This window comes from Podarcis gaigeae (genome assembly GCF_964106915.1).
Source record: "Podarcis gaigeae genome assembly, chromosome: 3".
Lineage (NCBI taxonomy): Eukaryota > Metazoa > Chordata > Lepidosauria > Squamata > Lacertidae > Podarcis > Podarcis gaigeae.
Window position 1 is genome coordinate 69,543,656 of NC_139680.1, and position 26,972 is coordinate 69,570,627.

The 26,972-nt window shown below is 41.4% G+C and overlaps 2 protein-coding genes across 2 annotated transcripts in view; one reads left to right on the forward strand and one right to left on the reverse strand.

Moving 5' to 3' along the window:
- ACAT2 (acetyl-CoA acetyltransferase 2) overlaps positions 1-26,972 on the forward strand; it is an 833,137-nt gene that overhangs the window by 357,039 nt on the left and 449,126 nt on the right. The gene's annotated exons all lie outside the window — the stretch shown is intronic.
- On the reverse strand, positions 498-26,890 carry PLG (plasminogen). The gene is made up of 19 exons (XM_083732324.1): positions 26,647-26,890; positions 23,109-23,247; positions 22,389-22,495; positions 18,903-19,017; positions 16,832-16,971; positions 15,970-16,090; positions 14,867-14,985; positions 14,440-14,602; positions 14,167-14,294; positions 13,223-13,394; positions 11,017-11,177; positions 9,347-9,495; positions 8,549-8,642; positions 7,454-7,574; positions 5,627-5,704; positions 4,871-5,011; positions 3,350-3,456; positions 2,743-2,888; positions 498-1,110 (listed from the first exon to the last, which is right to left on the reverse strand). The coding sequence occupies exons 1-19, from the start codon at positions 26,693-26,695 to the stop codon at positions 949-951; spliced, it is 2,412 nt and encodes an 803-aa protein (XP_083588450.1). The 5' UTR covers positions 26,696-26,890; the 3' UTR covers positions 498-948.

A 26,972-nucleotide genomic window follows, 5' to 3' on the forward strand; every position in this document is an offset into this window, starting at 1 on the left:
CACACTTCTGTTGGAGAAACAGGAAATACACTGAAGGAATCCACAACATTGTGATAAATAACAAGAAAAATATAGCATTCAAATACTCCAGTGGAACTGAATTCAAAGGTACAATAAAAAGTATGTATATTTGTTGAGATGCCTTAAGCCTGTTATGTTAATAACTTACCCTTTGCATCTGTTTGGTTTGATGTAGTTTATTTTCAAAAAAGTTTAATAAAGGTTTTAAAAAGGGTAAAAAGTGGAATAAAAATGGAACGATAAAAACAAATGAAATACTAAAATCACTTGTTTTGCACTGCAAAGGATGCAATATATGTAGTATAGATTGGGCCCTCCCATTACCTCAGTTATGAGAGGCAACTACACAGTATAGAGACTTTCTAATCCTCACTATGTATTCATGTGAAATTATCTATTGATAATTAATCTAATAACTGAAGGTATAGAACCGTTAGATTTGTTTCCAGTAGATCAGAAAACATGAACAAAACAAATTTAAGAACAATTCATTTCATTTTTATTTGTCATAGCTTTCAATCAAATGGTAGCAAATGGGGCTGTAGTTATGGTGACATGGGAGAACCTGCATTTTTAAAGCCCTCACAACTATTTGCCCCACAAATGAATCAATGCAGGCACCTTGTATGATACTAGAATGTTTTCCCCTATGGATGTTTTCCCCTATGGATGACATTAGCCCTTTAAAAATGTTGGCAATTCTATTAATGGATCGCTCAAATCACATCCAGTTTGGCTTATTGTTCAAGCTTAAGCACATTGCAAATGAATTTTTGCAGCATATAAACCATGTTGTAATGAAAGTCAGCCAGCCAATCGGTCATTTTTACAATCATGTAATTTATTTTACAACATTACACCCTGAATCCTCTGTGTGTGTGATACATCTGTATATGTATGTGCTTCTTTCAACAAGATTGAAATAATTCAGTTTTCACGCATTGTTTTTTCAATCCATGAAACAAACTGGGAAACTCGAACATAAACACCAGGCTTCATGGGCTGCGCACAGCCAAGACCCCAGGAGGTGACTCCATGAAGGATATATCTTCCTTGTTCTGCACAGACCAGAGGCCCTCCACTATCACCCTACAAATGAAAAAGGGAAATGAACAAACAGAGCAGAAATAAACATAACTATGTAATGAACAGATCTCACTAGACAAATTTTGCCTCAGACTGTGCCCACACAAGGTCATTCATATATGCAGACACACTCGCAGCAACCCCTCCTCAGGGAGCAAGGCCTAACCTAAGAAAGGTGAACAAACTGGACAAGGCAACATTTTGGGATTTTAAAATTGGCTATAACTTTATTGATTCCAGATGGAGGTAGGATTTGACTTAGGTATTGGGTTGTATATCCCTCTCAGCCTTCTGGTGGGGGGCTGAGGCATGACAGAGTTGCTCATGGGATTAATGGGTCCATTGCAAGATGAAGGTCTATATGGATGAGCCCCCCCCCCAACTGCTGAAGGAAGCTCTGTGGCCCCTCAGCCTTGGCTTAGGGACAGAGACTTCCAACCAGACCCCTCTCATGAGGTACCCTGTGAACACACCTTTTCTGAGGTGGGGGTGAACCACCATTTCACCTCCTGCCAGATGTTAGACTAAAGGATTCCACCCCAATGCCTTATCCACCAAAGTTGTGACTATTACTATGGGGAAGACAAAACCTGCAAACGGGCCTAATCTGTTTGCAGGCAAATTCCTTCCCAGCTCCAAATATGACAACCATTACAGACCCACAGCATGGCCAGTGAATGCAGTGCCCTAGGAAGGAAGGTTAGCATACAAAACTGCAATATCACTAGGTCATTAGGTCAATTCTTTATTGCAGTTCAAAGACCTAACAGCACAGTATCACTAAATAAGGGGAGGGGGCAGGCAGGGTGGTTCCCCATAAGAGCAAATGTCAGGAGACCCGTAGAGCTCCAATTCCAAGAGTGTAACCATCAATCCCCCTCTTCGCAGGGATCACTGGGAATTGCATATCTGTAAGGAGAACCAGGGTCTCCTAGCAACTCTCAGCACTACTACCACTACTACTAGTAGTAGTAGTAGTAGTAGTATACCACCCAGGGCAGTACACAACATAAACAGATAAAAACATGAACAAAAAAAACCACCTAAAACCAATAACCTCCAACTCCCACAAAGACATAAACTACAGTTCCCAGGATTCATTGGGGGAACCCCATGACTGTTTAAAGTGGCATAATAAAATTTTAAATGTATTATGTGGATGGGGCCATAATGAGGGTTTGGAATGCTGAGCAGCCAAGGCAATACCCAAATGTTCATTGTTTCTGGTGTATTGTATACCTGAAGGAGTGTCTCCACCCCCATCATTCACCCCTATCATTTACTGAGATCTAGCTCCAAGGGCCTTCTGGCGGTTCCCTCACTGCGAGAAGCGAAGTTACAGGGAACCAGGCAGAGGGCCTTCTCGGTATTGGCGCCCGCCCTGTAGAATGCCTTCCCATCAGGTGTCAAAGAAATAAACAACTATCTGACTTTTAGAGGACATCTGAAGGTAGCCCTGTTTAGGGAAGTTTTTAATGTTTGATGTTTTATCGCATTTTTAATATTCTTTTGGGAGCCACCCAGAGTGGCTGGGGAAACCCAGCCAGATGGGTGGGATATAAATAAAAAAATGTTGTTATTATTATTATATTATTATTATTACTGCCAAGTATTTCCATCACTAGACTCTCTTACCTGGCAACTGTCAGTGCCACCATCAATATTCCCAGCGCAGAGTTCAGTGGTTCTGACCCTGTTGTTCAGAAATTCAGGCCGATTGCACACTTTATTTTCAATTACAGGGAAGCCAGTTTCTTTAAGAATGCTTTCTCCACCAGTTCCTTTGTGAGTAAGGGAGAAAGGAAGAAAATAAAAAGACATTAAATTGTGATATAAACATTGGCAGGGTTGGTGACAGGCTGTAATGATGTGTGGTAGCCTTTAATTTTCTCTTTTTATGTCCCAGTAGTGCTAGGAGAATTGCCAAGCTGGCAGGCTATCAATACTGGACATAGCCAGTATGTGGTCCGTGTAAAAAGTGCCTGGGCATAAATCACTGAAATGTCCAGGAAAATATGGACAAATGGTGAATTTCATAAAAAGTAGCTCAAAATTGTTTTGTTTTTTGTTTTTTTGCAAAAAAGCTCAACAACTTTTCACTTTTCGAAATATGGCAACCCTATCCATGTGTAAGAAAGTCAAAAATCAAAAGGATGGAGATTAGAATAATATGATGGAATACGGAGGGAAGACAACACAACCTTAACTACTTTGGATACTTAGCTGCTCAAAATTTACTCACCTTTTGTATCACCCCATCCAGTAACATAGCATTCTGCTCCACCTGCTACCATTGAATTGGCTGGAGGCAAACATGCCGGAATGACCTTATCGTTGATCACGGCAGGGCTGAAACAAACATTTCCAAGAGGTTTGACATTGTTCATTTTCATCATTCCACTTACCCTGATTGCTCCCACTGGGTTGTGAACCTTCAGGCAACTTCTTTTTTTTAAGGAATGCATTTCTAGAAGTCTAATGTTCCCAAATGTGTCTGTCCTTATCAATGCTCGACTTTTCCCAGTTGCAGGCAAGCAAAAGTGATGGAAGTTGGAACTAACAAAGAAATATTCAATTCAAATGCTTTCCCTGTAAGCCTTACTTGTATCCTGGTCCTAGACCTGTTTACTTGGAAGGAAGTACTGCTCCCGAGCAAAAAGGGTTAAGCTCTGATAGTGAAGACAGATGCAGTGTTTTTAGAACAGGTGATCCTGTTTGGAACCTCCCTTTCAAGTTTGGAAAGGCACCTCTACTGCTTTTTAGGCAGTCTATCCACCTAAAGCGTGGCATGAGTCCAGCATTTAACTTGAAGGCATTTATAGGGCAAGTTGCAAAGCAAACATCACACAGTGATAGCTGTTGTTTAAATATCATGACTGATTTTACCCTTGTTATATTAGAACACTTCGAACACACATTATTTCTTCATGCAGCTGAAGCCCCAGATATGCTACAACAGGTGTCAATTCACATTCATTGCAGCATGTCGCTGCTAAAAGAAAATCTGCAGTTAGGGTCATTAGTCCTAAATGTGTACATAACACAAGGATATACTGCAGACAGATCATTATTGCTTCAACAGGTGGTTGCTTAAAACACAGAACTAGGTGGATATCATTCCATGTACAAAGCAATTTGATTAAAAGAAGTATTCACTGCTGTTAGTGATTTCAATCAAGTTAACATTATACTTTCTTTTTTAAAAAAGAGAGAGGCATGGTCTGGTGATCTAGGGATGAGCAAATCTGTAATCTTGGTTTGTCTCAGTTTCTCATTTTTCCACTCTTAAGTTCACATTTTTGCATCAGTTTGTGATTTTAAAAAATAAGAACTGCTCGTGAAAATGTGCCCAATTTTTTTAGTGTATATTTCTTCCAATAAATACATTTTAAAAACCCCAAAACCTTTTCATATGCCCAGTGCCTATGCCAAACCTCTTACATCTGTGGTCAATAACCCAATTAAGCTGTGTTGTATCAGTTCCTCCTATCCAGTTGAGGAGCAGAGAGGGTGTGGAGCCTGAACATGCAAGTGCAAATTCTATAGGAGAGCTGTGATTTGGTTCATATATTTATTTTGGGGAATATGCATTGAAAAGGTTTGCATGAAAGTGTGAGCTAAATTTCTCCCTGCTCCGTACTGTGATTTGACCCTCCCCAACCACTGTGGGAGACGCTTCACACAACCACTTCAATAGCTATCACATCACAACATAAGAACTGGTCAATAAAAGGACTATTAAAATTATAACACAAAGGGATACCTGCTTAGTTTCAGCAAGGCAATGTCTGCCCTATTTGGTCCTTTGAATATTTTTTCAACATCTCGCTCTTGTACAGATGGCTCAGTAGCCCTCTCCGTGTGTGCCCCAAGTGTCACTTTGTAATATGAAGGTCTCGACGACCTGCAAGAGGCAGATTCATTGTGTAAGGGCATCTCCAGATAACCAAGGCGCAGGTCTGCTCACTATGGCTGAAGAGGGCAGAATTCTTTGAAAGTTAGAGACTGGGCGACTGAAGCACATACTATGCCTCCAGCGTCAATCCAACCCACCATACAGCTATGCATTTGTCACCATCTCACACCACAGGGAGTGAAATTACAGCCAAGATGGCAGGTACAATTTGGGAGCTTATGGGCAGGTGCAAAAGTAGTAATTTGGTCCTGCCCAGCTACAGGTAGATTAAGATGCTAGAAGCAAAAATTCTCACTAGTGAGAAACAGGGAACAGCAGGATATAACAATCCTAGCAACTAGGAACCAGTGATTGATTCTCTTCTTCTACAACACAATTGGCCACCAGGTGATGATTACTAACCATTTATAAAAGGGGAATGTAAGAAGCTGCCTTGTACCGAGTCAATATTATCCACATGCTTTGGGGGTGCATAAATGCCTCTAACAAAAAATAAACATGGAATAGTAAATGTGTCTAAAAAGAGTCCATTGCAACATGGCAGACCCATTGTGCTGCTTGTCTACTCGGGGAAAGTAGCACCAACACTTTGAAATGGCTTACTTCTCTAAGCAGTGGGTGGCTGTCAGAACCCACTGCGGAGCTATCAATGTGCCTCCACAGAAATGCAAATCAAAGGACCTGAAAAGAAAGTAAAGGCAGATCAGTTGCATTCCTGCTGCTCCCAGGCATTTTAACTATGAGTTTTCCCCTTGATGATTTGTTTTTATCTGTTCTACCACTTGCTGTTTCAGATCCTATTACTGACATTATTTTACTGCATACATTGTGTTATTTTTGTTTGATTACTTCTGTTTTATTAGAAAGTCTTCAGACGGGGGAAACCTTTAAAGGCAGCAATATAAATAACAGGGGTGGATGGGTGTATCCTAATTTCCCCCAAAGGCTGGCAAACAATACTGCCTTTAACTGAAGAGTGAGAAATCTGTGGCCTTCCAGATGTTGCTGGATTACAGCTTCCATCACTCTAACCACTGGTGATCCTGGCTGAGGTGAATGGAATCCAACAAAATCTGGAGGGTCAGAGGTTCTCCAGCTTTGCTTCAACATAACACAGAATTTTTTCTAATGTGTGAACATGTACTCTCTCTCCCACAGTGATCTTATTGATAAAAATGATGAGTATAAGTGATGCCAACTAAACCATCTTTGGAGCAGACCCACTGAAATCAATGAGTTTGAGTTACAAAAGTTTGTTGGTTTTAATGGTTTCTATAACTTTTGTCCATGTAGTTTCCTTTAAGCATATTGAATTGTTGAAGGAATTTTAGGAAAAGTCTGAAGCTTTTCCACTGAAACCTTCACTTCAAACTTACTTTTCCCAAGCACGTGTATATAGTCATACCTCGGGTTGAATGTGCTTTAGGATGAGCGCGTTCGAGTTGCACTCCGCGGCAATCCAGAAGTAACGGAGCGTGTTACTTCCGGGTTTTGCCGCTTGCGCATGTGCAGACGCTCAAAATGACGTCACATGCATGCGCAGAAGCACCGAAATGTGACCCGCGCACGTGCAAACGCACGGACACGGGTTACGTTTGCTTCTAGATGTGAACAGGGCTCCAGAACAGCTCCCATTTGCATCTAGAGGTACCCCTGTACTGTCAGATAAGCATGTTGGTTATATGAGGTTGGTTAAGTCTAATTAATGCATGAAGGGGTTAATACCATAGAGTAAGCTGTGCTGCCCACTTCTTCTCACCTTGGGAAGAACCAGATAATCAAGCTTTTGTTCTCTGTCTACCTAAGAAGCTCAATGTGTGAAGAGGTTCTGAGCTGGTTGCTCCAGTTCAAACTGCATGACTCTCTTTAGCCATTTCTGAGTTCCAATACTAATAATTTGGGAACTTTCACCACTTCGGAACCAAACTAAGTTTACCGTAAATGTCTGTGCAACCTTTTATGAATGCTGTATGGAAAACCATTTTTTAACTTACCAAATGTGTGGTCTTTTCCTATGCTGGGGGAAGAGGGAAGTTTTGGAACTTACAAGGGGATATTTTAAAGGTCCAACAGCTTATATTTCCTATTTTACAATGCTGCATATTTTGTGGTTTTAAATCTCCTCTGCGGTTCTCTGACCAAAGAGTACTTGCCCCAAACTTTGATCTTGGCATCCAGGAATTATCTTCTTTATACCAATTTTTTCCTTGCACCAACGCATACATCTTTCCCACTTCCTCGCTAACACAAACACTTGAGGGACATTATGTAGCCCAGAGGTGGGGAACATTTGTTTCCGGATCCCAGCTCCCATCATGCAAGCCAGCATGGCCAATTGTCATGAATTATGGGAGTCATAGTTCAGCAACATCTAGAGGGCCAAATGTTTCCCACCATTGGTGTAGCAGAACGGATTGTGGATTTTAATACCTTACTCGAAGACTAATCTGCCAGGGCCAAGAATGGGGATTTGAAACACATCCACCAACAATCCGTCCAAAGCAAAGGATTGGCTTATATTTGGCTTTTCCACATTCATATTCCTCAGCAGCTGGAGAATAAATGAAAGAGACACAGAGGAAATGTGAAATATAGTAGAATGTTAGGATTATAAACACCTCAACAGGTCTTCATAATTTGGGAAACCGAGTGGTCAGATGCAAAAGTGGACGTGGCTCCTGCACCTTCAATAGTTGCATAGAAGAGGAAATCTCACCAGGTGTAGTTTTCATGAGAAATGCCTTCCATTACACAGCCATGAAAGGTTCACACACCCTGTCTTGCACCTGGACACCATAATGAGACATGTTTGTATGCAACTCCCACAAATTCCCTGTTGAACATAATCCCATTCTATTTCCTACACCAACCCTAAACCTTCAGCTCATTGCTAGGGTTAAGGAAAATCCAATGAAGCCTAAATTGCCTAGTGACTAGCTGTGGAACAGCTTGAACAGACTGGAGGTAATTCATTTCAACAACAGCAAGGACTGCTATCTTATGCAGATATCCAGTCTTCTCTTTTTCAGTGCACCTGACCTTGTTTAGATAAATTGTTTTTTTAGCAGATGAAAAACTATTGACTAAGAAGAGATGGTCAACAGCAATAGATGTACAGTGAAAGCCTATGTGCGTCCACCAAGCCCCACTGAATTAAATGGGACTTACTCCCAGCAAAATCTATTTAGGATTGCAATAAAAAACAGCAACCCCAAGTCAGATTCCTTGTTCTTTTCCACTAATGTCTAGTGATAGACATGTAGGACATGAAATTGTCATATCAGATGTTCTCCAACCGTGGCAGCTGTCAATAACAGAGTCAGAATAAATGGCACCATGCTAAGATGAGATCATGTTGTGTGCTACCAGAGCTACACATTATGGGCAGAGGTGAGCAAAATCAAAACGAGCCTGCCATTTCCTGCAGCAGACCCAGTTCCAGCCTAAAACAACAATGAAATAGAAATGTTTAAACACTTAAAGTGAAATATAACAAAGCTGACAAGTCATTACAAGCATACTTACGGCACTGGGGGACATCACAGTAGTCCCATGTTTTGCTTGGGTCTGTGGTATAGCACCAAGGGCCATTAATATCACCATCCGGATTTCTGCAATACTATTGGGGGGGGGGGCAACAAAAACAGAACTACTCAATCTTCAATCTTTGTATGCTCATGGGTGTGACAACCTCATTCAGCCAGCGGCTAGGGCTTATGTCCTTTACTACAGTATTTTCAAAATGCAACCAAAATGAAAATTCAGTTCCATAGAAGCTGTAAGAACGTAACTATGTTTACAGTACAGAAGCTACTTGGATTTGGTGCAGACATAAAACTGGCTCTCTAGAAACCAACTTCAATATGTTGTTTCAAACTTAGTTTATGCAATAAAATAACATTATTTATTTGGTACATTTGTATCCCACCTTTCATCCAAGTAGCTCAAAGTGCTGTGCATAATTCTCTCCCACCCCATTTATCTTCACATCAACCTTGAGAGGCTGAGAGACAATAACTGCCCCAGTGAGTTGAATGACTGTGCTGGGATTTGAACCCTGGTTTCCCAGGTCCCAGCCCAACACTCAAACCATCACAACAGTTTAAAAATGTAGCTAAACATGATAGACATTTAGCAAAAGAATGAGATAATAAAGGGGGAATAATTAGTGGGGAAATGAAAAAGGAGCATATGAAAGGAAAGAAAAAAATCAGGAAGCTTGGGGACATTTTTCATAAGGTCAATCCTGCTTAAGCCTTGTCTGGTATTTTCTGCTTCTTTACATTTCACAACACATCCTACCTGCTACATAATGCCACTTACATTTTTTTCCAGACCTGAACGGGGGTGAGTCTGTGGTGTGAAAAAATCGTGCTTATGAGGTGTCTGCAAACGCCACTCTTGGCAAGTCTTGCCAGTTGCTGTCACTGCAATCTTTCCACGATAATCTTTACCATAACCGGTCCTACAGTCTTTAAAGAGAGATAAAAATGGGTGGTTGGGGCTTTTCTTACACAGGTCATATTTCCACTACAGGTTTTAATTGCTTTAACAGTCATTCCCCCTTTGCCCAGGAAACCTGGGAATTGTAGCTCTTTCTGTGTTGTAGGGACTTTGTTTCTGTCCTGTGTTTAGACTTTGATTCCAGATAAAGTGTAAAACTTTGGTTTGGCAAGAAAGCCTTCTCAGTTAGATCTGGGATCGTGAGAAAGCAGTTTTCTCTCTCTCAGTTAATTGCTGGCAGACCCAAGATTACTGCACCTGCGTTATCCCAAGCCAGTGTCTCAAGGACTTACATGGCCAGTTTGCTAATTGGAATAGCATTTTTCAGCAATGCTGTCATTGGGAGCATCACCAGACATAGGCTTTTGGATAATTATAGCTATGAAGCCTTTTGACTGACTGAGGAGAGAGACACTAGTTACTAGACAAGAATATATGAATCATCTACCTCACAGTTACATTTAGTTCCCCTCAGGCCCTTTTTGTCTATCCTTTAAGTTTGTACTCTCCAGACTGACACCTTCAGCAACGTTGGGAAACCAAGAGTGTTGGTAAAGTATTCTAGTCTTGGCTAAGTTAGTCTTTGTTATTTTGTGGGTATCTGTATTTTCTGTATCTTTGGTATCAGGGTTCATGCTATGCTGCTATTTCAATTTATCAATCAAATATATATTCTTCAATTTCTGTGACCATTTGGGTCAAACCTTGGTTTGAAACCAGTACCTCAGACCTTTATGATCACATGTGACTACCATATATTTGGTTTATTTTGCTTAAGGCCTCAGGAAACAGATATTAGTAACTTATAACTACTGATCACTACAATTTCCTTGAAGACCTGGAGATCATCTGTGTAGAAAAGATAATGAAAGCCTATATGATGGTCTTCTGATAACATGTACACAAATGCTTCAGTGCCAATTTGCTTGCAGTATTGAACTAATTTTTTAGAATGAAGTTCAAAACAGCATAGGGAAACATAATCTATCCTATATTCTGCCCCCTGCCCCCCAGACCTATAGAATTTAATGGACAACAAATGTGGTCTAAAATGTAGCAGAAAGAATGTTAACCTAGTGAACTGAAAAAAAGATCAACCCTAGAGGCACCTTTCTCTACAGTTGTACCTCGGTTGTCAAACATAATCCGTTCTGGAAGACTGTTCCACTTCCAAAACTTTCGACAACTGAGGCGCAAAGGGTGGACTGCAAAGTCAATGGAGAAAAATTTAAAAAATGCAGTGGAAGCCGTTCGACTTCCGAGGTGTGTTTGAAAACGGAAGCAATTACTTCTGGGGTTTTGGCATTCAAAACCCAAAACATTTGGCTTCCGAGATGCTAAAAGACCAAGGTACCACTGTATTGAAATCCTATAGTAACTTAAAGTAGCCACAAAATAAATTATTTAATCTTTACTGCACTGAATTCCATATCACTTATATATAAAGGTGACTCTGGGCTGGTTGTCTGCACTGAGGGAAGCAGTCATACCAAGGTTTGGTGACAATGTGGGCTGTGGCTGTTGTTGTTGTTGTGCAGGATCAGGACACTTCTGTAGATTACAGAACTCCCATCTTGTACTGGGATCAGTAGTATAACACCAGGGAGCCTTATCGTTGTCTGGGTTTCTGCAGTAGTTTTTCCTCAGGTCCCTATAAATGTAGATACAAAACTCTATATAATATCCAGGGTGAGAATAACATTTAAAACAGTTTGAACATAATAGGTTAGGATTCTATCATTTGATTCAATGATGTCTTGCTCCCAGGGTAATGTGCCTGGTTGCTTGGCAGGGGGTTGGACTCGATGGCCCTTGTGGTCTCTTCCAACTCTATGATTCTATGATTCTATTCTATGATTCTACTCATTATAATGGTGCATTTCTGAGCTATACCAAGCAATACAGTAGTTTTGGGGGAAGCTGTGACCCTCCAAATACTACTGGACTAGCGTGGTCAATGATCAGGGATGATATTATAGTAGTAGTAGTAGTAGTAGTAGTAGTAGTAGTAGTAGTAATTTATTTATACCCCGACCATCTGACTGGGTCTCCCCAGCCACTCTGGGCGGCTTCCAACCAAATATATATAAAAAATACAGCATCAGACATTAAAAGCTTCCCTAAACAGGGAAGTCTTTTAAAAGTAAAATACTTGTTTATTGCCTTGACATCTGATGGGAGGGTGTTCCACAGGGCAGGCGCCACTACCGAGAAGGCCCTCTGCCTGGTTCCCTGTAACTTCACTTCTTGCAGCGAGGGAACCACCAGAAGGCCCTCGGTGCTGGATCTCAGTGTCCGGGCTGGATGATGGGGGTGGTGATGCTCCTTCAGGTATACAGGACCGAGGCCGTTTTGGGCTTTAAAGGTCAGCACCAACACTTTGAATTGTGCTCGGAAACATACTGGGAGCCAATGAAGATCTTTCAGGACTCGTGTTATATGGTCTCAGCAGCCACTCCCAATCACCAGTCCAGCTGCCACGTTCTGGATTAGTTGAAGTTTCCAGGTCACCTTCAAAGGTAGCCTCACGTAGAGCGCATTGCAGTAGTCCAAGCGGGAAATAACTAGAGCATGCACCACTCTGGCAAGACAGTCTGCAGGCAGGTAGGGTCTCAGCCTGTGTACTAGATGGAGCTGGTAAACAGCTGCCCTGGACACAGAATTAACCTGCACCTCCATGTACAGCTGTGAGTTGGGAGTTGTAGGCCATCAACAATTGAAGGGGCACAGACTCCTCACCCCTGGCTTATAGTAATCTTTTTTTTAAAGGCTTCTATGACTGCTTAAACCAGTTTGGGGGGGTCTGAATTGTTGCTGCATTGCAACGTTTCTGGGTTTCTGCTGTATGTGTTAAGCTGGTTTTGTAATTGATTATTTGATTGATTTCTTTTAATTTGTTGCAAGATGCCTCAGGCAGGTTGTGGTTTTTAAACAAATAAAATAATTATACAACTGAGGTGACTGATGCTTTATACTCTTCTTATAAACTTCCAGAAGCCATTTAGTTGGCCATTTCTAGGAACAGAATATTGCACAAGATGAGCCTTTGGTCTGATCCAAAGGTCTTTCTTTTCCTAAATTAATGACATCACTTGTAACTATAGACCTTGCCCCAACAGAGACATTGTACCACTTTTAACAAAATATATCCAACATGTGTGAATTTTTCAAAAAATTATTTGAATAAGGATATCAACTATTAAACAGCCTATGGTTAGGACAGTTGATATTCTTATTCAAAAAGCTGTCTTATATCATGACAGACCATTAGTCCATCTACCTGAGCATTGCCTACACTGGCTGTTTTTGCACGGTACAGTAAACCATGCTTAAAGGTTAAAGGTTCCCATTTCTCTCATCCCCTAATACGAGCAGGAACAGCAAGCTGCAATTCGCAGCCTAGCATAATAGCCAAACCTGGGATTGCAGTTTGTTTCATTCCATCCAAACCACATTGTCAAGGCAAGGTTTGTTCTTGATTTCACATGAAATTTCACATGACTGGCAAGGAGTGGAACAAATCCAGAACCCGGGTTTGCATGTAATGCCAAGAGGAGTTTGAAGAGTTCAAATCAAAAGGTGGTACACTCACTCAAAGACTCTTGTTTAACATTACCTATATGTAGGGCCATTTTTCATGATTTGCTAGACACACAAAAATGTCACAATGTTTGAGGAAAGTTGAGGCAAACATACGCATTTGGGAGGGCTTCTGGGGTTTTAGTGTGAGCATGAGGAGTCATAGCGTTCCATGCTTGACATTTCTTTCCAGAGATGGTCAAGGCCATTGTACCCCGGTAATTTGTGCCAGTGCCTTGATAGCAGTCATCAACAAGTTCAGTTTGCTCAGCAACAGAAGGAGCTGCAGCTAAATTAAAACAAAATTGCCACAGAAATAAGCATATTTCTTGCACACACCCCAAGTGCTTTTCCTGGGGTGAGACCTCAGGAGAGCACACAAGATTGTGGTAGCCAAAATGCCCACCAAGATCTCGTGGAAAAACCCAGGATGTCCCGTTTTTTCCAGGGCACCTGAAATATATGCTAGAGGGCTTTGGTTCTACATCCTGATGATAGAATGATGTAGGCTCTCTGAAGCTACAAGAAAGGCTACAAGAAAGCAAGGCAAAGTGAAAAGAAATGGTGACTTAACAGCATCTGGACCTTTTGTCAATGATCAATAGCCTTCTTGTTGCAGATTGCAGATTTATATTGCAAAATTGACAGCCCAATACTAATTTATTTCTTGTGGATTTGATTTGCATCCTGCTTTACAGTATAGATCAAAGCAAATATCCTAAATGCATGTGTTCAGAAAAAAAGTTCCTACGAATTCAATAGGAATTTTGCCTGGGAAGCAAGCCAATCCCAAGCACAGAAGGAATTTATTCAGTTAATATACAATTCTGACTCAGCCCATTCCTCATGCAGATAGGAACAACAGATGCAACAGATAAAAATCAACATAATGAACTACCCAAAGGGTTGAATTTACTCTGCATCTGCTTGTCGCCTCTTCTTAAAATGAAACCCAGATATCATAGCCAGATTTGTCACATGAGCTCTTCGGTTTTTTTTAATATCAAAATGGCTTGTTCTGCTCACATCTACTGCAGATGCACAAATGCAGCGTCTCTTACCAGTAGCTTCCGGTGCACCATCACAGCTAGCAATATCGCAGTATTCCCATCGTTTTTGCGGATCAGAGGTGTAGCACCAAGGCATGTTCTCTCCATCCGGGTTTCTACAATAGTTCTTTTCTAAATGCCTAAAACAGAAAATGCATGAAGGCAACTGATGCTGGAACAACTTTGCACTTATTTTTAGGAAACCAGAGAGATGACAAGCTTACTGCAATGCATTTCTAGTCTCAAAGACTGAGATAATAATATTGGATCTATAGTTTAACATACTTGCAAGGGTAGTTCTCTGGTGTTCTGGCATGCTTGTGAGGCTCTTGGACTGCCCAGGCCTGGCATGGAATCCCCGATACTGTGACGGCTACGTTACCCCGATAGTCTTCTCCTCTTCCCGCAAGGCACTGGCGCCCTGGGCCAGAGGTTGGTGGGGGTGTCGCTATATCAGAAAAGAGAAAGCAAATGAAGGCAACATCTTCAGAACACCTAAGAGGCAGCAATCCAATTTACTACTTCCTTAAGCGGAATATTCGTTCCATTCTGTGAAATGTTTGAGGTTGCCATAAAGCTATCATACGCTTTGTGAGATCAAAGGACTGTAGTTTCTTCTGCTTGAGTGTTGGATTCCCACCGCTGCCGAAGGAAAACGAACATATTGCTATATCATCACATCAAAACTGGAATTGATCCTCCAAATACTTACTGCACCGAGGAATGTTACAAAATTCCCAGCGTTTAGTCGGGCTGGTGGTGAAACACCAAGGGCGAGGCTCACCATCAGGATTACGGCAGAAGTTTGACTTCAGATTCTTTTCTGGAAAACTGAACATTACATGGGAAAGCTGAGGCTTCTGCCTATTGACCACTTCACTGGTTATTATGTTTCCTTGGGAGGTGCAGGAAAGTGCCCTCTGCCAGGTCAGACTATCTGTCCCTCTGTCTCAGCATTGCCTTCTCTTCACCCCAACAACTCAGCTGGTTAGAGCATGGTGCTAATCATGCCAAGGTTGCAGGTTCAATCCCTGTATGGGACAGCGGCATATCCCTTCATTGCAGGGGGTTAGACAAGATGATCCTCAGGGTCCCTCTTCCAACTCTATGATTCTATGAATTGCAACGGTTCGTCAGGGTGTCAGGCAGGGATCCTTCCCATCCCCTGCTTCCTTGAACCCATGGCTTTGTACATGCAGTTCATGTGCTCTGCCACTGAGCTGCAAAGCAATGTGCTTCAAAGACTTCGGAATCAAGCACATATTTTACATGTTGAGCTCTGTAGTTTCCACACATGAAGTTCCTATATCCTAGATATACCCAGAGACATCTCACACAGATTCCATTCATTTCAATGGGCAGAAGAACTAAAACTATAGTACAGTATTGGTTATTGCATTGCACCCTATGTGGGGTTAATCCAGAAGCTCCAGCTGGAGCAAAATGCTGCACTGAGACTGTGGGCAAGGGCAGGTTAGCAGCAGCACATAACTCTTAAAGGCCAAATCCAAGGCTTATGTATTAATTTACAAAGCCTTTAGCAACCCAAGTCTAGGATACCTTCAGGATTGCTTGATGCCTTCTACCCCCAAGTTTTTTTTATGTTATCGGTGACGGACTCCATGCTGTATCCCTACTGTACACTGTTTAGAAACTGTGGGATTGAGCAATACATTAATCATCAAAATAAATGGTTTCTGCCTGAAGCCTTCATATAACTCAATGTGTTATCCTTTTATCCCCCATTCTGTTCCACACACCACTGGTAATTGCCATTAGTTGAATTGGTGAGGGTTTTTTTGACTTGTGACTTACTTTGAAGGAATATATCCATGAGCATGAGGTTCCTGAGAAGCCCAGTCCTGGCATTCAAGCCCAGATTCAGTTTGGGAGACCCTGCCTTGGTAGTTTTCCCCACTGCAGTACATGCATTGCTCTGTAAGGATAAATGTTTCTCTTTGAGTCATGCAGCTTTGTCTTCTTGTCTTTGTTAGGTCTTCTGTTCCCCACTTACTGTACACAATAATAGGACTTAGTGATCAAGTTCTGGTTTTATATTATAAGGCTATTAAAGCCGCTAGGAAGTTTAGAGCTCAGGTTATATCAGGACTGGTTCCTTGAAGGTGTCGGAGCTAAGCTACTCTGCCCTTCAAAATCTAAGGTAGTAGGTAATTTGTTCATATTGCCTTCCTGAAGTTTTTAATTATGCTGTCTTATGTACTATTATAAAAATGTTTTTAAGAGCACGTTTACAATGTTTGTTGGGGTAATGGAATTGCTTGTGTGTGGGTGTGCGATATTGTCTTTTAGTTGACCCTTCTTTGCCAAATAATCCCAGAATGGGTATTATAGAATAAAAACATGATGTTTCATCAAAATTGGATTAATGTAGACTAATTATCGCCAAGATGGATTTTTTTCTGTAATCCAATTTTCTGTTTTAAAATCAAGTCTTGGGGAACTCTTCTGTGCACTTACGAATGATTACCAAACAACCCAACAGCAGCTTACACTAGTGAGAATTAATCAGAAGAGTAATGCTTCTATAAAGGCACTGCTACAATATTTGTATTGTAGCACATGCACATGTGAAAACTGGGTTTCTTCATCATACTTGAGTATATGCTGCATTTAAAATTGCCTTCTAAAATTAAAATTATGGTGCGCTCAACCCCACCTTCACATTCTTGGATGTTGCAATAGTCAAATCTTGTAGAAGGATCCGTTGTGTAGCACCAGGGACCTTTCTCATCATTATCCGGATTTCGACAGTAATTTTTTTCTAATCCACTATCAGGGTTGGTGGTAGGCGAGTACCTAGAAAGAAAGAAGAAAACAGATAAGGAATGCAGTCATACCTTGTAAGTCGAACAGAATCCGACTAACCAAAGCGCGGCTTCTGATTGGCTGCAGGAAGTTCCTGCAGCCAAATGGAAGTCGCGGAAGCCATGCCAGATGTTCGGCTTCTAACATTGTTTGAAAATCGGAACACTCACTTCCAGGTTTGAATCGTTCGGGAGCCGATTTGTTCGGGAGCCAAAGGCATTTGAGAAAAAGCCCAAAAAACAGCTCAACAACTCTGATCAATACAATGGGATCACTGCCATTTTTAGTGGGAGTAGATCGCAGTCTTTTGGAAGCTGGACATCCCTGTTATAGGATATCTCCCCATTCAACACCATTGCCTGCTACATGCAGAGGCAGGGAAGTGACAATAATATGGCCATGCCATACGTCTTATAGCAGCAGCTATTACTGGAGGAAAGAGCAGAAGGGAGACATGGTGTTGCAGCTCCTTTCAGCAACAGCTACCCATCCTCTGTAACAACTAGCTCTGGTCTGAATCAACTGCATTTGCATCCATGAGTTTATACAAAACTGTTGCTCTTTCGGGGTCCTGCACAACTAAAGTATCTTTATTCATATGGCAAATATTTTCACAAGGGATGCAAAGCAAACAGCAATGAAGCACTGAGAAATGAATAGCTACTTGCCTATCCTATTTAAACGTCAGGTTAGTAATTCAGCATGGATTGCTTCCCCGTAAGAGCTATAACTTATTGTCACTGCAGAACAATGCAGGCTCTGATGAATCCTTTTGCCACCTATTACTGCCATCGCAGTCAGGAAGTACATAAATTCTATCTTCTTGGCCAATCATCTGGCTCATGGCTTGAATTGCAGCGGGTTAAAAGTCACAAATCCTTAAAAGGCATGTTTGTTACATGAGAGAGAGAGAGAAGCAGCAAAAGAAATGTCTTTAAAGACTATGTGTAATTACTGAGGGTTGTGTTCTACGTTAGTCATACTCAGAGACCATTGTTTCATTTTGAATGAGCCCATTATGCTAGCAGAAACCAGCGTAAAGATTCCCACTAATGCAACCAAACACTCCCTCCACCCCCAAATCTGTTCTGGAAGTTCAAGAGATCCCCCCCAGAACAGCATGCACGTGAAGAGGAGAGAGACAAACAGAAATGCTTACACCGATGAAATGATCTCCTTAGCACTACAACACCCTCTCATCAGACGTCAAGGAGATAAAGAACTACACAACTTTTAGAAGACATCTGAAGGCAGCCCTGTGTCGGGAAGTTTATAATGTTTGACATTTCATTATGTTTTTATATGTGTTGGAAGCTACCCAGAGTGGCTGGGGCAACCCAACCAGATGGGCAGGGTATGAATATGATGATTATGATGATGATTATTATTACAACCCATTGAAATGAATGGACATTACTAACTTAAGTCTATGACTTTCAATGGATCTACTCAGAGAAGTACTTAGTTGGACAACCTTGAATATTTTGTTTTGATAATGTTCTTTTATACTGTTTGGCATGAATAGGTTTAAAAAGAATATTATTAGCATAAGAGTCGCTTTGTGCAGCACTGCAGGTTTCTATGAGAAGGTGGTCCACCTTAAGCTGCAGTCCTATGCACATTTTCTTGGGAATAAGTGCTACTTAACTCAGTGGGACTTAATCCTAAAAGATCACACAAAAGATTGGGCTTTAATCAAGGGGACTCACAACCCAATGTTGTGCATCTTTACACAGAAGTTGGTCGCGCAGACATCAGTGGGGCCTACTGACAAGTATTCAAGCAGATAATTGGAGTTTCTTAGGCACAACTAACTTTTACCGAATTGTGCCCTACATATTTCAGAGAGCAAAGTCTAGTTGAACATCTATACATTGCACAAAGTGGAAAGCGGCTCATTTTCAGATGGGAACAGATCATACCTGGGTACATGAGGAGTGGTGGCTGCCCATCTCTGGCATGCAACTCCATTCTGAGTTTTAGATTCAGTTCCTCTGTAGTCTTGTCCAGTTCCTCGTTTGCATTCAAGTAGATACACTGAAAGACAATGCTTACTTTTATTATTTATCATTATTATTGCTACGGCTACTACACAGCACCACCACTCAGAATTAATGCGCGCGCGCACACACACACACACACACACACACACACACGATTTATTTATGCACCCCAATCTAATGTTCTGACTTTCCATTTACTGAAATAAACAATACTGTACAAAATGCAGTGCAATCTACAGACCCTCCCTCTTACTGCACGCTTAAGCCACTATCCAGGAAAGGCCGGTCCACAGAAAACATTCCTTTCTGCACACAAATCAGTGCTGCTGATGCAAAGAATGGAAATGTGGACCGAGCTAGAAGCAATCCTACGATTGTGGCAGCGGAAATAAGTTACAGACAATGGTGGCAGCCTGGTTTGCATTTCAAGTTCCCTATGTAATTGCAGGTGGATGGGCTAGACAGATCAAGCAAGAGAGACAACATTTCGTGTGTGAACCAGAAGAAGCATGAGTGCACTGCGCTGAGTTTCTTTCTCCCGCAGTAAGTAGTAATGTCTACCCCATGTCATGGCATTGTGCCTCCTCCCACCCTCCACTCTTCATCATTGGATACTGCTTGCTGGATGGGGAAATGTAGAATATCATGATGCCATTATAGCAGCTCTATGTTTAATGCCTAAATCTATCGACCCAAAAAGTTTCCAGACTGCAACGTTCATCCTGATAGGTTTGCGTGGAGCTTATATGATACTGGGCCCCTTCGGGGTGCTGTTTTTCTTGCAGGTGTCTTCCGCAACATGTCATTAACACAATAATATTGTGTCAGTGGTGGATTAATGCTGGACCATGCATACATCATTTGGCTTTCTTCGTTGTTCTGTGGTGCTTCTATAGTGTTACCACATTTTCGCCATCTGCAGGGGCATTCTTGTGCTGTAACAAAAGCAGGACAACTTCTCCTTCCCCCAAAATATTTGTGGTATTTTTTAAAATTGAGGCATGTGCCAACTGGAAATACAGCAGTATGCCTGCCCTGAAGGTGCAAAAAGTACTGGAATCCATCTCACGTATAACAGCCCCAATGCCATCATGAGCACAAATAATCCTGAATGCACACAAAAAATTATTTTTTTGAGAGGTCCATTGTCAGCTAGTGGTTGCCATTCCCCACTTTCTGTTGCAAGGTTTCATCTGTTTTCTTACTTGACTGCTTGTGGCTAGAAAATGACAGGATGATTCCATGAGAAATGTGTGGGATAAGAACTAAATATTTTGCAAATAAACTGTTGGTCTAGAAGTGCCCCCAAAGCGTGGAAACATCAAAAGAAACTAGCAAGCCACTGTTGGTGGCTGTGTAGCATTGGGGTATATGGGTGTGTCCAGGTGGGGAGAGCTCTGTTCATAGGGAAATAAATTAATGGCTAAGAGTCCCTTTTGGAAGTCATTGCATGACCTGGGAAAAGCCCATTCACACAGGGATGTGAGAGAGCTTTCCTCCAGTCACTGCAGCAAGACTCTGCAGCATGTTAATAGGGTGGAATGGAACTGCCAAAGAACTGTAATTTATTCAGTGCTGCCAACAGTCTGCCAGATGCTAATTAGTGCAGCAGACAGGAACACTTTTCCGAAATGGATTCAACTGAAGTTAGTCTCATATTAAAAGGTGCAAGTGAAGAGTTTCTCAATTTGCTTCAACAGAAGTTAATCCTGCATTTAAAAAGTGCATGTGAAACAATCTGTTGATTGTGCTAACTATAGCTAATTAAATGCTAACCATACTGGGAGAGGGAGTAAATAAAATACCCAGTTTATAAGAAACACACCACTCTAAAAAGTTGTTTTTGTTGTTTTCAATTAAGTACATCAATGAAGTCACATCATTGCGACAGCTGGCACAAACCTCTGTGCATGGGAAGCAATTATAGCAAACTCTGTCTACTTTTAGTATTTGGGGAGGAGGGTCAGAAAAAGGAATTGTGTTTCATGTGAGAGAAATGCAATACAGACAGTGGCAATGTCTTTGCATCACAGATTTGGAAAAACCAAAGAGACAAATGAAGATCTTTAAAGACCTTCACAATCTATAATCTAGCATGTACACATAAAGATAGGCAAACAATTGCATACAGGCAATGGGGATTTCATTTTCTTGGGATATCTATTGCCAACACCACATCAAAGGCTGTGTTTGAAGATCTCCTGTGTATTAGCCCAGCACTACTGCAGAGAAAGAAATGAGGAAGTCATTGCCAAATATCCTCCTACAGGAGACATCTGTTCCCTCGCTGGCTGTTTCCTCTCCACCCTTGAAGAAATCCCAGCACAGCCTTTGGGAGCAGTCTTGAAGTGTCCGTGAAATGTCAAGATCTTGGCTGACATGACCTATTTCTCAACTGCTGATGGGAACATGAGCATACTTGTTTAGCGAATTTTGGACTAAGAACGTAAGAGCAGCCTTCCTGGAGGGGAGTGATCTAGTTTTCCCAATTAACTCCCACCACTAAGCTGCATGGCATATAGATGGCCTTCTCCAACCTGCTGCAGTCCAGATGTTGTCGGAGTGTAACTCCTATCTGCCCCAGTCAGTGATCAGTGATGATGGGAGTTATAGTCCAAAACATCTGGAAGGCAGCAGGATCGGGAAGGCTACAAGGAAGGCATCCTATAAGAACATTAATGTTTCGTGATTTTAAGCTAGGAAAATGATGGTGAGGAAATCCAATTCACAGATCTGAAGTGTCATGTATACTTTGGTCCTGAGAGCATTTTTAAAAGCAAACATCACCCCTTGAGTATGAAGCCATTGGATACCAGACTAAGAACGTAAGAGCAGCCTTCCTGGAGGGGAGTGATCTAGTTGAAGATGCTCCAGGGCTGCCTTATTTTCTGGAGTTTCCAGTGGTCCCTCTCTGGCTTAACTCAAGCCATTTTCAATTATTTTAGGCCACTCAGTTCTTCAGGAAATTATTCCAAGTAATAAGGAATAGCCTGCAAACCAGGCACACAAAACCACTGGCCCTCCACATGTTGCTGAGCCACAACTCCCAACAACCCTACCAAGGATGGGCAATGGCCAGAATAATGGGAGTTATAATTTGGCAATATCTGAAGGGCCAAAGATTACCCACACCTTAAACAATATTAGCAGCTATATTTTCATTTCCTCAAATAACCAGTTTTCCCCTCCTTAAACTGAGGCTAAGGTCGTGTGTGACAAAAGATGGCAGTAACCCATGAATGACCTTGGAATTCTTTTCTCTTCAGGGCACTGTTTCTTTGACAAAAACACCCATCAAATAGATTTCAAATGGTCTCGGCTGTCAATCGTGTAAGATATTGTGAACACATGACATTGCATAAGGTGCTAGAGAAGACATGATAGCCAAAAGCTGTATACACTTACTTCTTTTTTCAAAGAGAATTGCATCTGCCCTTCTAAACACAACTGTTGTTTTGGTGTTGTCACCCAGTGTAATGCATTGCTGATCTTTGACGGCAAATATAAAAGACCTGTTGAAACGGCAAGATGCGAATGCAATCTGAGTATAATTTTATCCATCTTCGATTGCATTGAATTTACTCACTGAAAGTCATTCGTACAAAATTACATCAAGGCAGAAGTTACATCAAGGCTGTTAATATGAAATGTATTCAACCTGATTCATGTGTCCCATTAAACTGTAGTTAAAATAAAATATGGCTTCATATGAACAGGCACTTCACTCCTCCACCACTGTGCTCCTGGGAAACAAACCACGTTGTGTCATCTGAACCTGGACCCAAAAAACAATGTGTGGAAACCAAGGTGGAACAATTCCCATCATCCCTGGACATTTGCCCCCCTGGCTGGGGCTGATGGGAGTGATAGTCCAACAACCTCAGGAGGACACCACATTGGTTACCCCTGTGCTGACCATTGACGGCCAACTTCAGGACCCCTGCTCTCTCTTCTGATGGCTCTTCACATTTAATCCAGATTTGGGCACCCTTCAAAGAGATAAACGCCCTCTTTAGGTTGAACACATGGCTACCCTAGTCTTAATGGATACAAAACATTTGAGGTCATAACTGATCATTAGGACGTTTGGGCATCCTTGACAGGATGTAACAGTGTCAGGGTTACCTGCAAGTAAATGTTGTTTCAGCTTCACATTTCTGTGCACATCCTTCTATATTGAGGGTCCTATAGACCTGGCTTTGTTGACCAAGTATCCATGCGCCATCTGTTCTTACATAGTCTTCATCAAGCTGATCTCCTCGAACTAAAAGAAAATGAGCAAAGAGGCAAGATTAAAAGGTGAAAATGCAGCAGCTAATAAAAACAGTAACAAAATTATTGGGAAAAGGTGACTTATCTGGGCAATTTTGATGTGTTGAGGCACAGGTTGGGGTTGTCATGTGCCATCACAACATAGATGACCACTCAGTCCACTGTCCAGTTGCTTGAAACCAGACTAGGACTGGGCAGCCATTCAAATAGAGGACTCCTTTGAACAAAGGGCTATCCTCTGACAACTATTTAAATAAAGCACTGTCTTCTGTAAAGTAGGACACATGGTCACCCTCTCTGAGATGTTATTCAAGATGCTTCTTCTTTGGATTTTGCCATTATGAAAATTGCCTCTTAATCATGTGAGCTTCTCATGATGTCATATCATAGCACTGTGAGTGCCCTCATTCCCACTCCAGTTCATTGGCTGACATTTTGGGTGGAGAAACTTGCTGCATAATGATTTCAGGTCACCCATTTTGCCTTGCTAAAGGGATCTGCATTAGGGTGAGGGAAAGGGAGGCAGGCTATTGGCCTTGTGTAAAAGGCAGTAAAATCATCTATTGCTTTCTTTAGCTTATTTTACCACTATGAGTGTGCCATTTGATTTTTCTGCAGCAAAAACCAAAATGGGAGAGAATCAGAGGAAGGAATGCCTACACATTGACCATAATAACTATGTAATCTGGGCTTTAAATAGATGCTCCGAAATCCAGTGATGAGGGAAAATGACCAGGGGGAAAAAGAGTCCAATTTGTTCAATGCAAGTACTGAGTGCAGACCCAACCCACCAGTAAAATCTTATCATATAGTCTAACACTTTATTAATCTTTGTAAAATTATTTATTTATTTTGGAGAAGTAATCTACTAACATCCAGACAACTGCAGATTAAAAGCTATACTGAAAATGCTTTGTTGCCCTGTTCAGCTCAGCAGTGAGAAAGCTGTCAGTGAGTGGTGTCTGGCTACTGAATGCAGAAACAGTATCCTCTGTATAATGGTATACTTTGTGGTTTTGAGCTTTGAAACAAAAGGAGGAACCGTCTATATTAGTAGCTGAGGGGCACACTTGCTTGTGTGAGATTATAGATGTCCAATAAAAGGGTAAGAAGGGTTGCTCTGAATCATACTGGCAACCCGGGAGTAAGCCTTATTGAATTCAATGGTGCTTACTTCTGAGTAGACCAGTGAAGATTGTAGCCTTAGACTGTGATCATTAGACTGAGTTCTATCCGGCAGCTCTTATAGATATGCAATATTTGTTGAGTCAAGACCAAGAATTGAAGGAGACATGGTACTAAATTTTGTGGACAGATTTATAGAACCACTTCCAAAGTCCAATGAAATTTGTCTATTGGCTGAGATGGCCTTTGCATCAAGGCCACTGTGAACAAATCTTAAAGAGTGCTGTGTGGTTGCAGCTGTTTGGCTGGCTCTTTGGCTGACCTTTTAAATGTTATTAGAACGATATTAGAAATAATTAGAATAATTAGATAATTAGAAATATTTTTCTAAAACATCACATAGGTAAAGGTAAAGGGACCCCTGACCATTAGGTCCAGTTGTGACCGACTCTGGGGTTGCGGCGCTCATCTCGCTTTACTGGCCGAGGGAGCCAGCGTACAGCTTCCGGGTCATGTGGCCAGCATGACTAAGCCACTTCTGGCGAACCAGAGCAGTGCATGGAAACGCCGTTTACCTTACCGCCGGAGCGGTACCTATTTATCTACTTGCACTTTGAAGTGCTTTTGAACTGCTATGTGGGCAGGAGCAAGGACCGAACAACGGGAGCTCACCCCGTCACGGGGATTCGAACTGCCGACCTTCTGATCAGCAAGTCCTAGGCTCTGTGGTTTAACCCCAAGCATTTCTTACAACCATCAAAACAGGAAGCATTCTCTTTTGCTTTCTCCCCACTGTCTCCCTGGTTTCTGGTTGCTCTACAGAGCCCTCCTTCCTACCTTTCACCAAGCCAAGGGAAGAGATGCATGTGAAGAAAACAGTGACCACTGCACAGGTGTTTCAAGACCAATGCACACAGCAGGCATGTCCCTTATCTATGCATTGACTTGCAGCAAAATACATATGAACATACCATGCATTGTGAATGAGATGACCTCCAATGGCAAACTAGTGGACCAAACTAAAGTGCCACACCTGGAAAGGTATTATTTTATGATTAATATTTATATCCTTTCTTCCATGAATAGAGCTCAGGGGATATACAAGTGATGAGCAAACCCAGATCTTCTAAGGTTGTTGCATCATTGCCTTGGGACCATGATCTCGGATCCCCTTCTCAGTTTTTAATGAACCACGGACTTCATGGTTATGATTGTACTCTACTTATATAGTCCAGAAAGTTAGTTTTGCACATTCTGCCTCCAAGTGGATTGTGGGAAGAAGAAACACCTTATAGTTAAGATGGCTGCTGAGTTACTTCAGTTAGAGCTGGGGTAGCCAGAAGATGTTGGACTCCAGTTCCCATTAGCCCCAGCTAGCAAATCCAATGGTCAAGGATGACAGGAATTGTAGTCCAACAGCATTTTTAGAGCGCACCAAATTGACTACCCTTGAGTTAGAGGCTCCAGGTCTCATACCCAAAAGAAATAGTTCAGGTTTCCTTCCTATGAAGCTGCTGCCTCCCCTTTAAGGGACAGTTGAAAGCATCCCTGAAACAACACGAAATGTTTGCAGCTTATCATCATGTGTAGTTTTTGCCTATTACACTAACATTACTGAAGCAAGAGAATGGTCTGATGAGATATGAAACAGTTCTGTGGCTGAACCTAAGCATATCTTGCTCTGAAAGTTGCCTGGGTGCGATAGTCTGGAGAAGCATAACTAATCTTCCCTGAGCTAAAGGCAGAATGGAGGATATTCATATAAAGAAGAGAATATATTTATAAGAGGCGAATGGAGGATATTCATACAATAAAAGGACCGAGTCAAAATACAGCATGGCACAATATATGTTTCATAGAACAGACTAACCTGTATCTTCATACCTACATAATTAAGCATTCCTATATGGGTCATAGTTTGCAAATCCAAACACCTGGTGTTTGGAAAATTTCAGCATAAAAGCATCCTAGCTTACATTAAATGTGACCACAGAATCCCCGAGCCAATCCTTTTAGTACCATAGTTCTTGAGATTGCAAAGCATTTAGAAAATCCATTGTCTTTATAGAATATATTTGAAAAATTATTTAGGTATCAGCATTAAACATATAAGGACACTACATTTCAAACACTTACACAGGCTCAGCCTATTTCAAGTTTAGAGTATAAATCCAGTTTAAATTGGTTTGAAGATTACAAACTATTTCTGAAAACCTTGTCCACATTCTCTGCATCATTAAAAAAAGCAATGTAAAAGCAACCTTACCTGAGAAGAGAAATAAAAGCAACACAAAAATATGTTTGCAAGACTTCATTTTGGGACAGGCAGGTTGTGTGCTGAAAGGTCTGCCTCTCAATGGACAAAGTTTTATTGACTCAGCTCAGATTTAGACAAGCATTAAGCAAACCAGATAGCCAAAGCAAGTTAAACATTCTCTTGGTGCCATAGGCCTCTCTTTCTACTCAAAACGTTCAAACATAACCTTGAATACAAGATCTTACAAAATAACAAAGATATGTTTGATTAGATGTTGAGAAAGGGTAGAAAACCTTTCTCAGTATATGTAAATGAATTTTTGCTCTGAATTTTTT

Excerpts from the sequence above, each read along its gene's own strand:
- PLG (XM_083732324.1), bottom strand. The coding sequence starts at position 26,695 with ATGAAGTCTTGCAAACATATTTTTGTGTTGCTTTTATTTCTCTTCTCA. Across the intron at positions 22,496-23,108 it reads GAAACAACATTTACTTGCAG|GTCTTTTATATTTGCCGTCA; the intron begins GTAACCCTGACA and ends CCGTTTCAACAG. Across the intron at positions 16,972-18,902 it reads ACCACTCCTCATGTACCCAG|GTACTCGCCTACCACCAACC; the intron begins GTATGATCTGTT and ends CTTTCTTTCTAG.